This window comes from Ixodes scapularis, unplaced genomic scaffold (assembly GCF_016920785.2).
Source record: "Ixodes scapularis isolate PalLabHiFi unplaced genomic scaffold, ASM1692078v2 PGA_scaffold1__304_contigs__length_218370807, whole genome shotgun sequence".
Classification (NCBI taxonomy): domain Eukaryota; kingdom Metazoa; phylum Arthropoda; class Arachnida; order Ixodida; family Ixodidae; genus Ixodes; species Ixodes scapularis.
In genome coordinates, this window is record NW_024609846.1 from 130,758,235 (window position 1) to 130,775,528 (window position 17,294).

At 45.0% G+C, this 17,294-nt stretch overlaps 1 protein-coding gene across 1 annotated transcript in view; it reads left to right on the top strand.

Moving 5' to 3' along the window:
* Positions 1 to 665: 665 nt before the first annotated feature.
* Positions 666 to 17,294, top strand: part of LOC120848698 — a 92,151-nt gene continuing 75,522 nt past the window's right edge. The window contains exon 1 of the mRNA XM_040220713.1: positions 666 to 732. Within this exon, the coding sequence (XP_040076647.1) occupies positions 666 to 732 (67 nt within the window). The remainder of the gene's footprint in view (positions 733 to 17,294) is intronic.

Consider the following 17,294-nt stretch of genomic DNA (forward strand, 5'->3'; position numbering starts at 1 on the left):
GAGGCAGATCTCCTGAAAAATCTCTTCATAACAAATTTAAAAACAGAAAAACAACCTAAGAGGCCAATTTTTTATTCTTTTTACAAATTTGCAAAATGTTATTGGAGAGCACTTGCATTAACCTTCTTTTGAAACGTTTCTAATCTTGAATTCTTGTGTGTTACTCGTTAAGAAGTATGCGACTACGTTTCTAATTTTAATTTTTTTTATTGTGTCGCATTATTAATTACACCGATATTGTTCGCAACAAACACTTCGAAAATTAGTAGTTTGATCAAAATATTCATAAATAATCTTGATAGTAAACTAAGTACACAATTGAAAGTGTGCGCCATCGGTCTAAAATCCCTTTTTATTACTCAGAAGATGAAAACAATTCTAGATTTATAAAATAAAAAAAGACGCATGTGTGGAACTTTAAAGCAGTTGCAATAACTTTCTGGTACATTGCTTTAAAAAAAGAACAAAAAATGCGTCATTACAATAGAAACAAAACATAAACCACCGTTTGTATTTTTTTGAGGGGCGGTTTCTACAGTTCACTTGCGGGTACTTAAGCTGCCGTCGCCCAGCGAGAGTTTCAAAGGTGTGCAGGCGAACTTCGGAGGTTCCGCATTCTGCTACTGAACCTAACTGTATACGGAAAATCTTTCGCATCTACTAAAATGCTGTTGCTAAAACTCACGCTCGTTATTCTGATTTCGGCGATTGGTGAGAGGACAATGTGTTCAGGTGAGTGGACAAAATCTTTCTCGAAGTGAATCTGTAACCATAAAAAGTACGCAATGTAAAAACAGAAAATCTGAATTGGCTTGCTGTGACGTGAGCATTAAAAAAACAAAGAAAAACCGATGTGCATGTGGTTTGAGCGCAAATGCGAGTATTAAATTAATTGATGTGATTAATCAATTATTAAGAAATATGAAAAGGACAAGACAAAACTTGTAAAAGAACTAAAAAAGAACGCTGAAGTGGTTTTTAATCATCTGTTGAGTATTCTACTCGTTCGAATGCTTGTCATTGATAGGGTCTGCGGTGGATCCCTGAATTGCAAGCTAAATTCCTAAATTTGTTGTTGGAAAGAATTTATAACCCTCCACAAGTACATATTTATAAACACAATAAAAGGTAATAAGTTATAATATAATATAAAGTTAGAGGTCACATATAATAGCAGGCCCTACGCTAAATCACTAATCTCCATGTCTATTTGCTGGATTACGCACCGCTTGGTCGTTGCAGCGCGAGTGCGGCCACAGCATGTTCCGGATAGCCTACAGGCCACCTAAGCTAAACTTAATAAAGAAAATAATAAAGAAAAAACATAAATTTCATCCGGCGGCGTTAGCTCCGCGCGTCGTATCAGAAGAGTGGCTGTTCCGCCGCGCGCAAAGCGAACGATCCTCCAGGCGAAGTTTGTCGGTTCTTTACCATATATTCGGCTTAATGGAATTCAGCCTTTAGGCCATCATAAAGTCAGCCGCGTGAAACGTCGCCGAGGCTGGGTGGCTCCATGATGAAATACACATTTCCTGCTCGTTCACCGTCATTCGCCAAAGTTATTATTTTTTTTTTTTTAGGGGCGAAGCTTTTTAGGGTTTAGCCTTGTCCCGCGTCCGTGCTCACATCGATTGCCGTCCCATCTGTCTTAAAAAAGAAAAAAAAATGTTTGCGCAGTCGACCGGATTCGGACCTGTACGACTAGAAACCCTAATGGATTTCTAGTCCATCGCCTTAACCACTCGGCCACGACTGCGGGATGAGTAAGCTACTCTGAGATGTAGTTGTAACTCAATAGCTGGGTATGTCATGGATGAAACGTTGCTTGTAGCCGCTCAACGTCTATACAGGAGAGAGCGCTGCGGTCAAATGCGTATATAATCGCGTTAAACTTTGCATGCATTGGCTCAACGTTTACAGACGATAGGGCGCTGCGGTCAAATGCTCAAATGCGTATATAACCGCGTTCCATACCACACATTCTCTTTCTGACATGGATGAAAACGAACGAAAAGCTCGGTATGCTGCGGCTCAGCGTCTACGCAGACAGCAAGCTGCTCCGGAAAGGATAAAAAAAAAAAAAAAAAAAAAAAACAATCCGCACCATCGGCACTACCTATGAACAAAATCAGTATCATCAGCACCACCAGAGCTTCGCCCCAATCAACATCATTCACCACGTGGAGATGCGATCATTTATTTTTTTAAATGTTGTGTAAACGGTCGTAGTTGCCTTGGCGAACCCGTGGAAATTTTTACAAAAATGCAGCACCGCAAAAAAAAAGAAAAGGCACAACTTATCGAACGCAAGTCCCGCGGTCCCAGGCGACGTGATCAAAGCACATGCCTTGCCATACCAAATATACTGTGCCTTTGCATGCTTGGATGCCGATCAGGAATCGACGCTGTGTGGATATGCTAACCCTTCGGGGGAAAGTTTTGAAGGCGTGTCGCGCGTAGGGATGTCTTTGCTGCATACATATCGGTCGCGGAGTTCTGGATTGTTCAGTTGTTTCGGCGAGTTGCTATCGCTAACCAGTGGCTGCTCTCAATAAAAAGAAAAAAAAAACTACCCAATAGTGTTTTATTTTTTTATTTTCTCCACATCGCAAGAATAAACGAAAGCTATGTCGGTCGACGTTGATAAGTGATGAATTGTTGTCGGGATAAGAACTGTCGTTCTTATCCCGACAAAAATCAGACGTACTGACGAAAAAAGTCCTCCTTCGACTCTTAGCAATCCAGAACCCCATGAAACCAAGATCGCGAGGGCAACCGGTTCTTCCCTTAGGCAGTTAAGTGTGGGTTCAACTCACATTGCCGCTTTGAACAATGAACCAGGGGCGTCGGAAGTGATCGGTGGAGGGGGAGGGGCAGAAAGATTTCTGTTCTATACCGACAAGAATGACTTTTGTCCGTCTTATCCGCCTTCTCCAGGGATTATTTTTGTCATTCTTGTACAGCTCGCTTGCACCTTTGCATTTAATTGCATTATAACCATAACCGTAAAATGCAAGCCTTTAAACTTTGTTGGTGTCAGACTGGTGGCGGCTGAAAAAAACTGTTTGCTCTACTGACGTCTAGCCCCGGGTTAGCTCAGTTGGTAGAGCGCTCCACTGGAATTGTAGAGGTCCCGGGGTCAATAGCCGGATCATGCGGATTTTTCCGATCGCGCACCAGTCACCTAGCTTTGTTTAGAGATTTGTGTTTTTCGTTTGTCCCTCTTGTTCCCCTTCTCCAGAGACTATTTTGTCGTATATATGAGTTTTCAAACGATTCGGCAGGACTTGAATAGTAAGCACCAAGATTAAAAATAATGAACCGTGATTATACCTACCATGCCTCCGAAATTTCAGGTAACCTTTGACAGTGTAGCATGTAACGTTGTACTGTAGCTGTCGTTCAACTCCTTAATTGGGCGATTCAACATTTTTTTGTACTTTCAGTAGTAAATACCAACCTATAATTTTGTATTGATATTTGTAACCAGAGTCCTATATATCCGCTGATTACCCGCGGATCATCTGCAGATATCCGCAGCCAACTGGCAGATGCGGATAAACGTGAATCAGGTTTAGCGGATTGCGGATCGGATGCGGATGCGAGGGGCTGCGGATGCGGATCGGATACGGATATCCGCGGGTTCGGATTTACATTTTTGCCGAGGCGGCCCATAAACGTGTGCGACTGCAGGGTAGTCAAGTGAATGATATTATGAAGTGCATCATCGAATATTTTTCTGGAGAAAAAAAAAACTATCTTAAACAAAAGGTGCCAATTGGGGAGAAAAATTGTTCTTTACGCCTAGAAATACCTAACTCTCACCAAAGATCGCGTTAGTGTACTGTCTCGCCAAAAATGGTATTCTTAGATAAAGTAAAGATTGTAGGGGTATTAATCGTCTCGGGAAAGCGTATTCTTGTTCGGCAGCGAAAGAGCGGAAGACCTCCTTTCGTACTCGGTCTACTGACGTCTATCCATGTATATACGAGTACTACTTTGCGACCGCCAGCTTTCCCCTCCCACTTTTTTATTCTCTAACCAGTATAAAATAACACAACGTTACTAGTCTGTTCTGCTTTATTTTTTTTTCTGCTCGAAACTATGTGTTTGCTCAAAATAGTTGTTACAAAGAAAAAAAAAAAAAAAAAAAAAAAAAAACACCTTTTAGTGCATTTTTTTGGCAGTTTCGCAGCCTCGCAGGACAATCTCATAAGCGATCATATTTCCAGCGATGCGAAGTGTGTGTGAAGGGATGATCACATATAAGGTTATAATATAACTAAAATAAAACACAATGCGATAAAATGACTTTAACCGTATTTTGATTCGAAGAGTTTTTTGTGCGTGCAAAGGTAAGCAAACGGCTTATATCTTATTAGGTACCAGGAACCATACAGATTTCTTTTGTCTTTTTTAATATTTTTAAGATTCCGTTGTAATTTCATATGTAAAATAAATGCGGGAACTGTGGGTCGGATGCGGAACCGAATTTGGCGGATGCGGTTCGAATGCGCATAGAAAGTATGCGGATGTGGGTTGATCAGGACAGCATAATTTAAGAACATTGCGGATGTGGTACTGGCTTGGATAGAAAGTCTGCAGATGTGGATCGCGTTGGGATGATCAAACTGTTATCAGCGCCGGTCTCAATTCTTAACGTATGAAAGACTCATTTGTTTCGTTTTCTTCATGGAATGATAGTCGCACAAAAAATTCGATGAAAACGAACTTCAATTACCCCATCAATAGAACATGATAATAATGATGATTGTGATGATTCTGCGGCTTTTTCCTTTCCTACATGCGAGCTCGAAAAAATATCCTGCCCTAGCCATAAATAAAAAGGTGGAAAGAAAAATGAACATAAAACTATTATTTTGCCACCTGCCACCTGTGCTCCAGTCTCGCCTTTGTTCTCTGGACACACTGAGCTGGCAAACCTTGCCACAGCAAACATTGCAGTGTTTGCTGCATCCACCTTGGTTGTCTTGGGGTTCCTACTGGCTCCTCTGCTTCACTTGTGTCGGCATTGTTGCCACCTGGAGTGAAAGTGAACCACAGAGCGTCCGATAGGGTCATTTCGGGGTGAGGCTGACGATGGTCCATCACAGATAATAGAAGAAGACACTCACTGGCAAGCACTAAATGCTCCACTGTCTCAGTCCCGTCCCCGCACGCCTGACACATAGTGGATTCTACCTTGGGGTCGAAGCATTTCTGGTGGACCAGTGCTCACAGGGCTCCCGCTTTCGTTTTGAAGAACAGTCAGCTGCCCAAACTGTTATCATGCAGTTGGGTTTCCGCCGCTATTACTCGCTTATATTCCCTGTAAAATGATAAGGTTGATTTTCCCTGCGCCGTTTCGAGCCACTGGAGGGCCTCCCTATCACGCACTTTTCTTCGCATTTCAACCTCCCACTTCTGCGCTGCTGTTGCCTCTACGGGTTCTGCGAAGACGCCGTATTTTCTCTCGAGGTGGTAGAGATGCCTGTGTTGCCATGTTTGTAGTCCAGCCATGTGGGTGCAGTCGAATGGCCTCCTGGCCCATCGGAGCCGATTCATGTGCCACAGTCGTTTGTCGCACTTGGGGTTGCTGGAGACCTCTCGGGCTTCGAAATTTGACCACCCCAGGTCTCTGCACAGCTACCGTCAGAGGCCGGTAGCTGCGCAGATGGTTCCGATCGCTATCTTTTATGGGGATCAAAACAACCCGGCCACGTCTCCAGTCTGGTGGTATGGGCTCATTCCCACAGAGAATGGCGTTCAGGATCAAAACTAGTTGCTGTATGACATCCCTCCCCAAACTCATGAGGACTGTTGCCGGCATACCATACAGTCCCTGGAAGGGGTTTCTTCTCAAGTGTGCCAAAGGGCGCAGCACACTCACATCCTTAGTTTCCCAATGGTTGGTGTCGAACTGGGACTCAGCAATTTTTCGGTCATTGCTGTAGGGGATTCTGCACGCCGGAGAAAACATCGCTTTTATGAAGACAGTGAGATATATGCCCAAGTCCCTGACGTCCCTATTGGAAAACCCCAATATGAACAGCGTATTATGGATATTGGTTAACAATATCTTTTTATTGTATTGCAATACAATATAGACAGTGTATTGCAAAACATTACATTTATTGTATTGTATTACAATAAGGATTTGTTATGGGATTCCAATATCCATAATACGCTGAAAATATTGGAATCCAATACCGTATAAACCCTTATTGGATCCCCATGTGTCGTATGGGGATCCAATAAGGGTTTACGATTCCAATATACTCAGCGTATTATGGATATTGGAATCGAATATATTATATCGGCTACCAATAAAACTATATACGAGTTGGAATATCACGTTCAGCGCAACATTTCTCTGCAACGCAGTCTCTTCTTGTGTGTATTTCTGAGTGATAAATTAAAAAAATGTTGCTGTTGTGAAATTGTGAATAAAGAAGCAAAACACTGGACTTATCCATACCAAATATATTTAACATATTCCTGAGCTGGAGGATCTGGCATTTACTGCAAAAGAAAGTTAATTGTTTAGGACTCTCATTCAAAAACTTGATGTTTGAAAACAGAATGTGAAATCCTCACCTTAATGAAAACAGCACCTGCTAGCTGTAGCCATATAGAAACTGCAAAATAAAAATTTGTGATTAGTTCGCGACAAGTAGCAATCCTTCACCAAGCGGGTAGATTCAAAATTATGTCTGCGTTTGATTGTGGAAAAATAAGCTTCAATGCCACTGCCACAGGTCATTCTGAGCTCGGTCAATTAAATATACATATCCGCTCGTCTGGCTTCACTATTCCTGCTTCGCACCTAACTAGAGTATCTGGAATGCTCACCTTTGAGGAAAAACGAACTGGTGCTTGCTTGCTTGTAGGCCGTGGAAACTGGAAGAGAGATTTGCGGTTAGTTGCGTCCAAGTAGCAGTTACTTTGAGTAGCCACGTAAAGTACACTAAGTCTGAAAGATTCAAAATTACATGCGCGGGACATAGATATCCTCTTGCGACGTAACTGGGCACCTGTCAATGTCGCCCGCTTGTATTACAGAAAAATAAGCTTCAATGCAGGAGCTCCCAGTCGTTCTGAGCTCCGTCAATTAAAAATGCTGTACCGGTTGTATGCCTTCAGTATTCCTGCTTCGGGAATCTGGAATTCTCACCTTTGAAGAAAAGCAAACTGGGACCTGCTGGCTCTTAGACTGTGGAAACTGCCAGAAAGATTTGCGATCAGCTGCGTCCAAGTATCAATTTCTTTGACCAGCCACCTACAGCACACTAAGCCGGATAAATTTAAAATTACATGTGCGTGACATAATATGTCTCTTGTGACAAAACTGGGCACACGTTTTGTCGCCTACAGCAACACTGAAGCCAGACAGACAAGCGATACGGCACCTTTAATTGACGGAGCTCAGAACGAGTAGGGACGCTTTCACTGAAGCTTGTTTTGCTGCAATACACACTTGTATTGCAGCAAAACAAGCTTCAGTGAAAGCGTCCCCAGTCGTTCTGTCAATTAAATATGCCGTACCGCTTGTCTGGCTTCAGTATTGCTGCTTCAGAGCAATCTAGAAAATCTAGAATCCTCACCTTTGAACGAGAACGAACTGGCGCCGGCTGGCTTGTGGGCCATGAAAACTGCAAGAGAGGTTTGTGATTAGTTACACCCAAGTAACAATTTTTTTGGGTAGCCACCTACAGCACACTCAAAATTACATGCACGGGACACAGATGCCTCATGCGACGGAACTCCCTTCGTCCTTGTTTTCTGTTAACTCTGCTCACCTTCACCACTCGCCTCCAATTTCTGCGCTACTTCTTTAATCTCGATTCCCTGGTTCCCAAAGGCCATGACATGGCTTGCGCCAGTCACGGATCTGTCAGCTCTGCGACTGGCGCTATTGTGGCAAAGACGCCACAGCACCTGGCGCTTGATGTGCTCTTTCAAAATTTTGAGCACGGCTCAAAACAGGTGGATGGGTGTCTGGTATGCCCTTTGCTTATTTGCGGATCGTTCCGAATCAGAGGGTAGGCGCTTCTGCGACCTGGGCGCATGCTCGGTATTTTACAATAGTTGAAACCGAACTCTGCAGGAATCTTGAAGCGTAACAAACATAATGTGCACACCAAAAGGCATAGCAAATGAAACACCCACCATCTATCTATTTTCGTTTCTTGTCCGCAAGAAGCTGTCGTATATGTAGCCTCCCTTGCTTAAGCCGTTCCCCCCTAGTGTCCCGGTTGGGCCTCGTCCTGATGAATCGTCGGTGGAGACCTGAGGAGCGGTCAACATCAGATTAGACCTTTTTGAGACAGAACCATATATTTGCTGAGAGGAAGTACACCCAAACGAATCTCAGGCATGTCATTTATAGTGCGTTTTAAATTGAGACGCATGATGTAAAATGGGACGATAATACTGACGCACCCCTTTTGCGCAAAGGCCTTGTCCCCCTCGCTAGGGGGACAAGGCACATGAATCCCGGCATGTGGATGAAATTTTTACCTTAACATCCCGACTCAATGCCCATCCCTGAATATTGAACCACCACACTTTTAGAAACAAAAATATTTTTTTTAGAAAACACCGAGTCATCTACCACCCCTACAAACGCCTGAACCAAGCATACTCGTACCGTGGCTTGTTTGCTCAGTGCCGCCCCCGAGTTAATTCAGGCTGACAATATATTTTTTTTTCTTTTTTTTTCAAATGGAACTCACATTTTTAGTTTTGGTTTGTCTTGTAGAAGCAGGTGGATACTTTTATAAAGCTTCCTCCCTATGCGCTTCCGAGTCAACATTTTTCAATGGCCAACCCCCGGGCTTTGATTTTGCGCTCCTTGATGAATGCTGAAACTCATATAGGCGGGCAATAGCTCGCCTTGAAACTACTTGCTTTTGGTGGCCGAGAACAAACTCGTGTTCCTGATTGGCAGCCACTTGCTGCCAAGAATTGCTGCACATATCCTAAAGATTAGTCTAACACAGATGCTTTGGCCGGACAGAGACACAAAAGCCTGAAACAAGGCCACTATACAGACAGGAAATAGAGTGTCTGTGAGGAATGAAACAAACAACTCAGATAGGCATCAATCACTCACCTTGAAAACACTTGCCATGCGCGGCAAAGAGCAAACTTCTGGCCTTGTTTGGCTGGTGCTTGCCACCAAGACCTGCATGTATAAGAAAGAACCCGGTCTTAGTCAAACTTGGGTGTTTTTGCAGAAGAGAGACAACACAATACTAATGCAAGACCACTACACATAGGTTAGGGCATTTAAGAGGAATGAAATACAAAACTCATATAGGCGGGCAATAGCTCACCTTGAAAATACTTGCTCTCGGTGGCCGAGAACAAACTCGTGTTCCTGATTGGAATCCATTTGCTGCGAAGAATACCTGTAGATATCCTAAAGAAACCCAGTCTTAGTGTAACACAGATGCTTTGGCCGGACAGAATACAAATGTCTGATACAAACCACAAAAAGCAGGAAATAGTGTCTGCGAGAGATGAAAAAAGACCCAAGTGGAGAAGCTAGTTCTGTTTCACGTTAGTCAAATAGTGTAGCTCATTTTGCTAAAACAATGCATATTTGCTAAAAAAAGTATCTATATTTTGCCCCATTTAGCAGAGTTTACTGCCAAGGGTACCTGCACACCAAAATAAGTCAGAATTAGTCAGTTTTTTTTTTCTTCTTTTGATGGGCAACAACAGAATCCTAAACAGGTGATGAAACAAAATATGAACCCAGCAAGACAGGCTAGTTTGCCTTGATGCAAGCACAGTGCCTCGGCCAACCAAATGAGGTTCTATTCTTTATCACTTGTCATATTTGGTGGGAATAGTAAAGTAAATGAAAATAAGGCAATCTCTCTTGCAGCCAACAGCTGCAAACAAAATTCATATACCTCAATGAACGACCTGGAAATAAAATTGGGTGGTGGCCAAGTGGTTTAAGGTGTCAAATTTCAAACTTACAGACTGTAGTTTTGATTTAAGTCCTCCTGGTGTATATTTTTATCCTTATAACTATATTTACATTGTTTTTTTTATTTTTGAGGCACAAGTACTTAATTTATACGCTAATTCACCTTTAGAAGCGTTTTAATTACGCTCCATGCCTTTCTAGTGCTCGTAATTGATTCTTGGTGAAAGCGGTCTTAAATTTTTCTTTTCTTGCTGTCGCTGCTGCTTGCTTTCTCACCTTTAGAATGCTGACAACTTGACACAAAAGTAATGAAAAATCTGTTTAAAATGTCATGAAGATCAGCATTTCCAAGCTGTACCCCTGCTTCATGCCCCGACCATGCCACCATACCATAGCTGAGTGCACTGACAAATGGTCCCAGGTTTGTCACCCGACCGTTTTTTGGGCTTACGGTGTGGCGCGACTCATGAAGCACCTATGCTTCGCGATGGAGCCAGTGAGCGAGGTGTGACACACTAGAGCTGTGCAAGCCACAGCTTTACAGCCTGCAAAGCGTGGGAAGATCCCTCTCCCTTTGCAGAGCTGGCATTAGCTCACCGAGAAGCTATTGCAAGCACTAGAAAGCCACAGAGTGTGAATAAAAGCGCTTCTGAAAATGAATTAGTGTGTAAATTATGCACTGTGCTCGATTAAGATTCGTTGTGCGAAAATCTTAAAAGAGTGCAAGCAGATGATTGCCAATGTGTACGGGAGTATAAGAACACATTCCCCAGAGAATTCGGTCGTGAAGTCCTGGAGACGGCCAGTAACGACACTAGAGTGTGCCCTGTACTGTCGCGAAGTACAAGGCGCAGTGCCTATCTGGCAAGGTGGCGTCCCCGAAGCAAAGACCTCGCAAAGTGAAAGTTTCGAGCACAGGGACCGTCAAGCTTGACGAGTTCACACAGAACGCCATTTGCCTGAAGGTGCATCGCAAGTGCTCCGAGCGGGAGATTCCTAAGTGAAAGTTTCGAGCACAGGGACCGTCAAGCTTGACGAGTTCACACAGAACGCCATTTGCCTGAAGGTGCATCGCAAGTGCTCCGAGCGGGAGATTCCTACCCTTGACAGCTATTTCAAAATAAACTGTACAGGCCACAACTATTGTCGATTAACGTCTTATTATAAATTTTGGGACAAGGCCGCTATCAGGGCGATTCCTCATTCCACGCTGCACGAAAGAAAAATATAACTCGGTGCTGGAGGCAAATAACACTTGCAAAGCGGCAGACCAGATGGTAGAAATCTGGCCTCTCGGCGACTTATAAATAAAAATCAAGAAGGAGGAACTGAAATATGCACTTCGTCAATGCGCACAATCTTGCACGAAAAGTATGTCTAAAAAAGAAAGAAAAAAAAAAAACTTTGCGCAGAATATGGGTTTGAACCACGGCCACCGAGACGTCAATATCGCCAGAGCAGTGCCTTCTACCACTCGTCCACGAAACGCGTATAGTAACACTTTTTCTACTTTTTCATGCGCACCACTTTAGTACCTTTGACAGTGTTGCACGCTAAGTATGAAACAGAGTATAAGACACCCTATTGTCTGGTACAGAGACCATTTATGAACGCTTGAGTGTTTAAACGATGTACTACACATGTTACAAAAAAAACAAAAAAACATTGGGTGTTTAAGCGTTGTACTACCCTTTTTTCAATAGAAAAAAGCAACAATAAAAAAACACATTTCAGAAGAAAAAGTTAAGGAAAGGGAATGTACCATTATGTTCAGTGAAGTTTGGTGACAAGACTCGGGACTCGAGCAGGAATGCAGTTATCCTTGGTCTGACCCCATGAGACTGTCTTGCTGCCTTTGCTAGGGTTTATCTAACTGAAGTACCTGTACGAAAAGTAGAATACATGTGCATAACACTCATTTTTCACAAGGAAATTTGTCAATGTCCAAAATGACCCATGAAGAAAATTATGCGAGGAATTTTCAGGCTGCGTTGGCCGAGTCACCTCTCGCGGCCAATGTTTCATAGCAACTTTAATTGTAGTGAACAGTTATAGGGTATATTACGAAAAAAGTGCAATTTGGTTTTGTAGGAAACTATAACACACAAAACGACACTTGACTACAGTATGTTGAGGTACCTCTAAACAAACTCCAGGGTTTCATGGCACATCCTTCAGATACCTGATGTTGAACATGAAATATGTGCACCAAGGAGTGAGCAAACAGCGACTTCAGATTTGTCTCTAACACCAGCGACATGTCGACAAGAAGTGCAACGTGTAGAAGGTCGTGTAGAAGTGTGCCAAGATGAAAAAGCAAGATGTAACGATATCAGAATAAGATCACACCAACGAGGCACGATTGTGGTGAGACAATCTACAATGTAGACAGTAATCGGGAGTCAACCGACGTACGGCCGCGATTTACTTTGCGGCGACTAAAATGAAACATGGCAAAAAAAAAAAATTTAAAAATTAGAAAACGCGTTGTTTTTTTTTTTTTACATTATTTGTTGAGCGCAGCCGGTAGCAGAGCAGTTGGGCGGCGTCACGAAAATCTGACAGACTCGCTAGCTTTTCTCAACTTCGTACGGCGCCAGTCGGCACCACAGATGAATGGTCGGCACTCTTAGTCTACCAGGGAAGAAAAAAGTACGAGCTCAGAGCCCAGTGTCGATCGCGACTTTCGTAAAGAGAAGCTCCGGTAACACTTCGGCGACTCGTGAGCGTCAAACAACGCCTCTTCGAACGAGCCCAAGAATCCAACACGTCAAACGGTTTGCGCCGGTAAGCACGCTGGGAGCCAGGGGGCTGGAGGTTGAATATCCGAAAGAGACGAGGCGCTGGTTTCTACGTCTATTTCGCACATGAGATAACAAGATAGCGAAGCTACCCGAGTGTAAACACTGACTGACGTTACATCAGAGTACACGCAGTCGAAATGACGTCTGCAACAGAGCACAGCCAGACGCTTTCAGCAGGGGACGCATGCGTTCAAATAAGCTGCGATTTCAAAACATCATGTCTCCCTTCTGTCCTTCAGTGTTCACTTTGATCTGTGTATACCAAAGCACTCAATGCTGCAAGTAATAAAGTGGTCTATACGTACCTTTCGAAGCGATTGAAAGTGCGTTGGTTTCACTTGGAGCCCACAAGCAAAGTGCGCGACGAACTTGACGAGCTGTCATCCGTCGGTGCTGCCATTGCCGCCGTCTCGCCGGGTTGGCGCGGTCGCGGTCGCTGCGCAATGGCGCAATCGCGCAATCTTGGCGGCTCAGCTAGGCTTGGCTGGATCGGCGGATTCAGCCACTCGGCGGCTCGCTCCGCCGAGGTGGAGGTGGCAGAAATCGAGAGAAAACTAGGTATTTTCTTATTCACTGATGGCAAGGGGGTTTCACAGCCTCACTTTCTTTGCACTGCGGAGTGAATATAGATTTCACATTTAAATATTCTAAGCTTAAATGGTAAAACAAAATGGCTAGGTGGCGTAAGCTACCGCCCGATCCAAAGGGCTCAGCCGTATTCATCCATCCATCCATAGCTCGATGGGCTACTCGCGGCTCGCTCGGCTCGCCTCCCTTAAAGCCCCTTGATATGTTTTCGTTTGTCTTTGCAAGTAGCGCCAAATGCGCGAGCGCACGTGGCCCAGGTCTCGAGCGGCCCTTGGAAGCAAATGGCGGCGCAGCACTGAAATGAGTGGCCCTTGGAAGCGAATGGCGGCGGAGCGCCCGCTCGTGGCACGTGTCTTGCGTATTTCTACAACAATGGTTGGCGGTACTTGTGAAAACACCTTTATCAAGGGGCTTTAGCCTCCCTTCGGAGTTCGAACTGCCTCCGAAGCTCGAGCGCTCGAGCTTTCGTGCGCGCGGGTTGACGATGGAAACTTCTCATAAAACGAGTCTGTAACGTACCGTTTGATGGCGCAAATGCACGTATTTGTCCCGTCGTTTTTTACAGTGTGTGAGTCTTGCGAAACAGGCGACGAAGAGTGGTGGGTGAAATGTGCTCGTGTGTCGTTGTGGATTTTGTGTACGACGTAGGATTACCCAGAAAGGTGGGTCAATATCGATAAATGTGCGGGTAAGAAGCACGTGACCTGTCAAGCCCATTAATCCTCATTATTTCGTCGTGCGAACTGACATTGTCACGTATCGCGTTCGATTTGGGTTCCAACATCGGTAACCTAACTTTTGTTGCATTAAAACTACAATAAACATTTGTTTGAAAACGATCACTCCAATGAGCACGTCGTTATTGGGCTTTCTCATTGAAAGGTGGGTCGCGGGTGTGCCAGCTAGTTATTCTGAATGGTTTGATGGTTGTCTAGCATTTCAAGCGCTCGAGGCTGTGCGTACTGTGTGCCGTACGTACACTTGCGCTTTCGATCAATGTGAATGTGTTTGCAACGCGGAACGTTTGTGGTATTCATGTTACAAGGCGCAAAAACACGGACACAAGAGAGAAAGAGACAAACAGGCGCCACTCACAACTATATTTGAAAAGTGCAGACGTTTGTGTTCTGTGTGTATACACCTCCAATATCGTTCTCTCTCGTGTTGCCGTATGGTAACTCCTGCTGTTCTACGATATCATTCACGCGATATCGTATATGTGGGCGTACCGATATCCACATGTTGCTTCACGGGCGATTAATACTGTGTTACGTATCCTCTTAGTCCGCGGTATATGCCGACGTAATTCATGTTGGTAACTTGGAATTCGTTCTGAGATTTATTCACGCGATATTGTATTCTCCTTTGGGCCCGTGATCGACGACCGATATTTATATATCGTGTGGCCGCACAGTATGTCCATGTCGGTCACCAATATGCACGCGTTGTCGTATTCTATTCCAATAACCGTAAGTTCTGTCGGGATATTGTGTTTCGATATCGTGTTGTATACCAATAACCGCAAGTTATATCGGGATATTGTGCTCCAATATCCTGTTGTATACCAATAACCGCACACTATATCGGGATATTGTGCTCCGATATGAATTCCCATCGTGCGTATTGGGTTAATCGGATAACAATAAGTTTTTATTGGTTTCCATCAACTTCATTGGAATACAATATTTCCAATAAGCCGAGTTCATATTGGCCTTTTTCAATAGGGGTCCTCTCCTGTACATTCATCTAAAATAAGATTAACTTCCTCTCGTTTCACGAGTGTATTCACGTAGGTCCAGAATCTTCTAGCGGCGTCTTTTCCACCGGCCCGTATATAAGGGATAGTTCGCAGGTGAGCCGTTCTTTCTCTTGGGTCAGTTGTTTGGCGTATTTCTTTTGTGTCTGATACAACTCGCGCTCTCTTTTTGTTACGTCTTCATCTCCTTTTCGATGCGTCTGACCATTCCTCCTGTTGGCGGCTTGCCTGACTTGTATAACCGTTTTCACTTCTGAGTCCCACCAGCACTTCCTCCGCCTTCGTCCGTTAGTGGGTTGGGACATGGAGAGCAGCCGGATAAGGCCACTAAGCACAGTTACATATCCCGAGTAGCCTGCAGCATTCCTCCTTTCGTCGCTCTTCTCGGAGACGTCTGGAACCGCTGCCGCCACGTCCTTAGTGAGATATGGCCGCACGAAGCTGGGGAGTCTCTCTCTTATCCTCTCTAAGATTATCATGCTGAACCCTAGCTTAAACCGGTTGTGATCACTGCCGTCGCTATGCTCTTCCAACTCGCCAATATGCGCTTGCACCAGAAAGCGCCCGATCTATCGTGACACTAAAAATAATATATAAACGTTCTACTATACTGTGTTTCACCTTATGATGTACCGCAGGAGAGGCTACAAGCGCGAGCTCCTTGCTCTATGGCACGTCTCGGCGGCACAAGCTCTCGTGCGTTAAGAGCAGCTGCCAAAGCTATGATCTCGCCCGTCTAGCCTTCGCTGCGGTACAACATAAGGTGAAACGGAATATAGCTCTTTCATACCAGGTATATTGTACCTCGCAGGTTTCCCGAAGATTCAGCACTTCCAGCTGCAGGTCCTCCACTAGACTCCGTAAAGGAGTATCCACACGAAGGAGAACTCCGCGGACGGATGTCGTGACGTCAACAACCCGGGAAACTCCGTTTCCGGTTCCGCCGCGTGCACCTGCGAAGCTTTCGTGCTGACAGCACAAAGCCTCCGCGCCTCCGCCACGGAGGAGAACGGGAGAACGGCTCCGCGAGGCGTCAAAGAGGGATGACGTATGTCTCACGTGATGCACGCTCCGCGGAGGAAAGGAGGGGATTTCTCCTTCGTGTGGATGCCCCATAAAGGGGTATCCACACGAAGGAGAACTCCGCTGACGGATGTCGTGACGTCAACAACCCGGGAAACTCCGTCCCCGGCTCCGCCGCGTGCACCTGCGGAGCTTTTTTGCTGACAGAACGAAGCCTCCGCGCCTCCGCCACGGAGGAGAACGCGCCGCGAGGCGTCAGAAAGGGATGACGTATGTCTCACGTGATGCGCGCTCCGCGGAGGAAAGGGGCGGATTTCTCCTTCGTGTGGATACCCCTTAATCGCCGGTGATTCCCATTTTCCCACCCATCAAGCTCATATATCTGTCTGTTGAAATCTCCCATGATTATCACCTCAATTTTTTGTCTCGTCAGTTTCGCAGCCCTTGCTATACGGTCAATGGGGTTTCCGTTTTCTTTGTCGTACGCACTTCCTAGAGGCAGATATATTGTTACGAATGACAATTGATGAGGCAAAGATAACTGAAGAAACTAAACATTTAATGAGGTGAACTTGTTCCCAAAACATACAAAAAAAAGGAAACAGAAGAAAACAGCAGAGCGTCGCGGGCGTCTATGTCCGTGAAACCGCAGGATCGAGCGCAGGAGCGAGACTGACTACAGATCGCCACGCGGAGCCCCTTATGTACGAGCGTTGGCTTCTGGGACAATAGGCCTAGAATGTTCGGCGACTGGAACTTTTGGAACTCGATCAGACGACAATGTTCTCGAACTCCCGAGAAGGCAATGTTGAAAGAATAAATAAAAGAGCATTGCACTGACTGGAATCGAACCTAGGCTTTCCGCGCGACAGCCAAGCGCGATAACCACTCGGCCACGCACGCGGTCGCTCGCCGGCGAGCGTGGCAATATCACGCAAAGCGCTATTCAGTTCTACACTATCTCGCCGTCAGACAGATATAAATCAGACACTCTTTGTGCTCCCCGCGCCATGTGGATACAGGCTGCCAGAACATCCCCCCCCCCCCCTTTCTCCTCGCCGCTGCCCTACTTCATGGTTGAACCCCTCCCCATACCAAACAGGATGTACTTACTTGTGGTTCTTCTAATTCTCGTATGTGTTTCAGCAACGCCGAAAACGTTTATTCTCTCAGCCCCAAT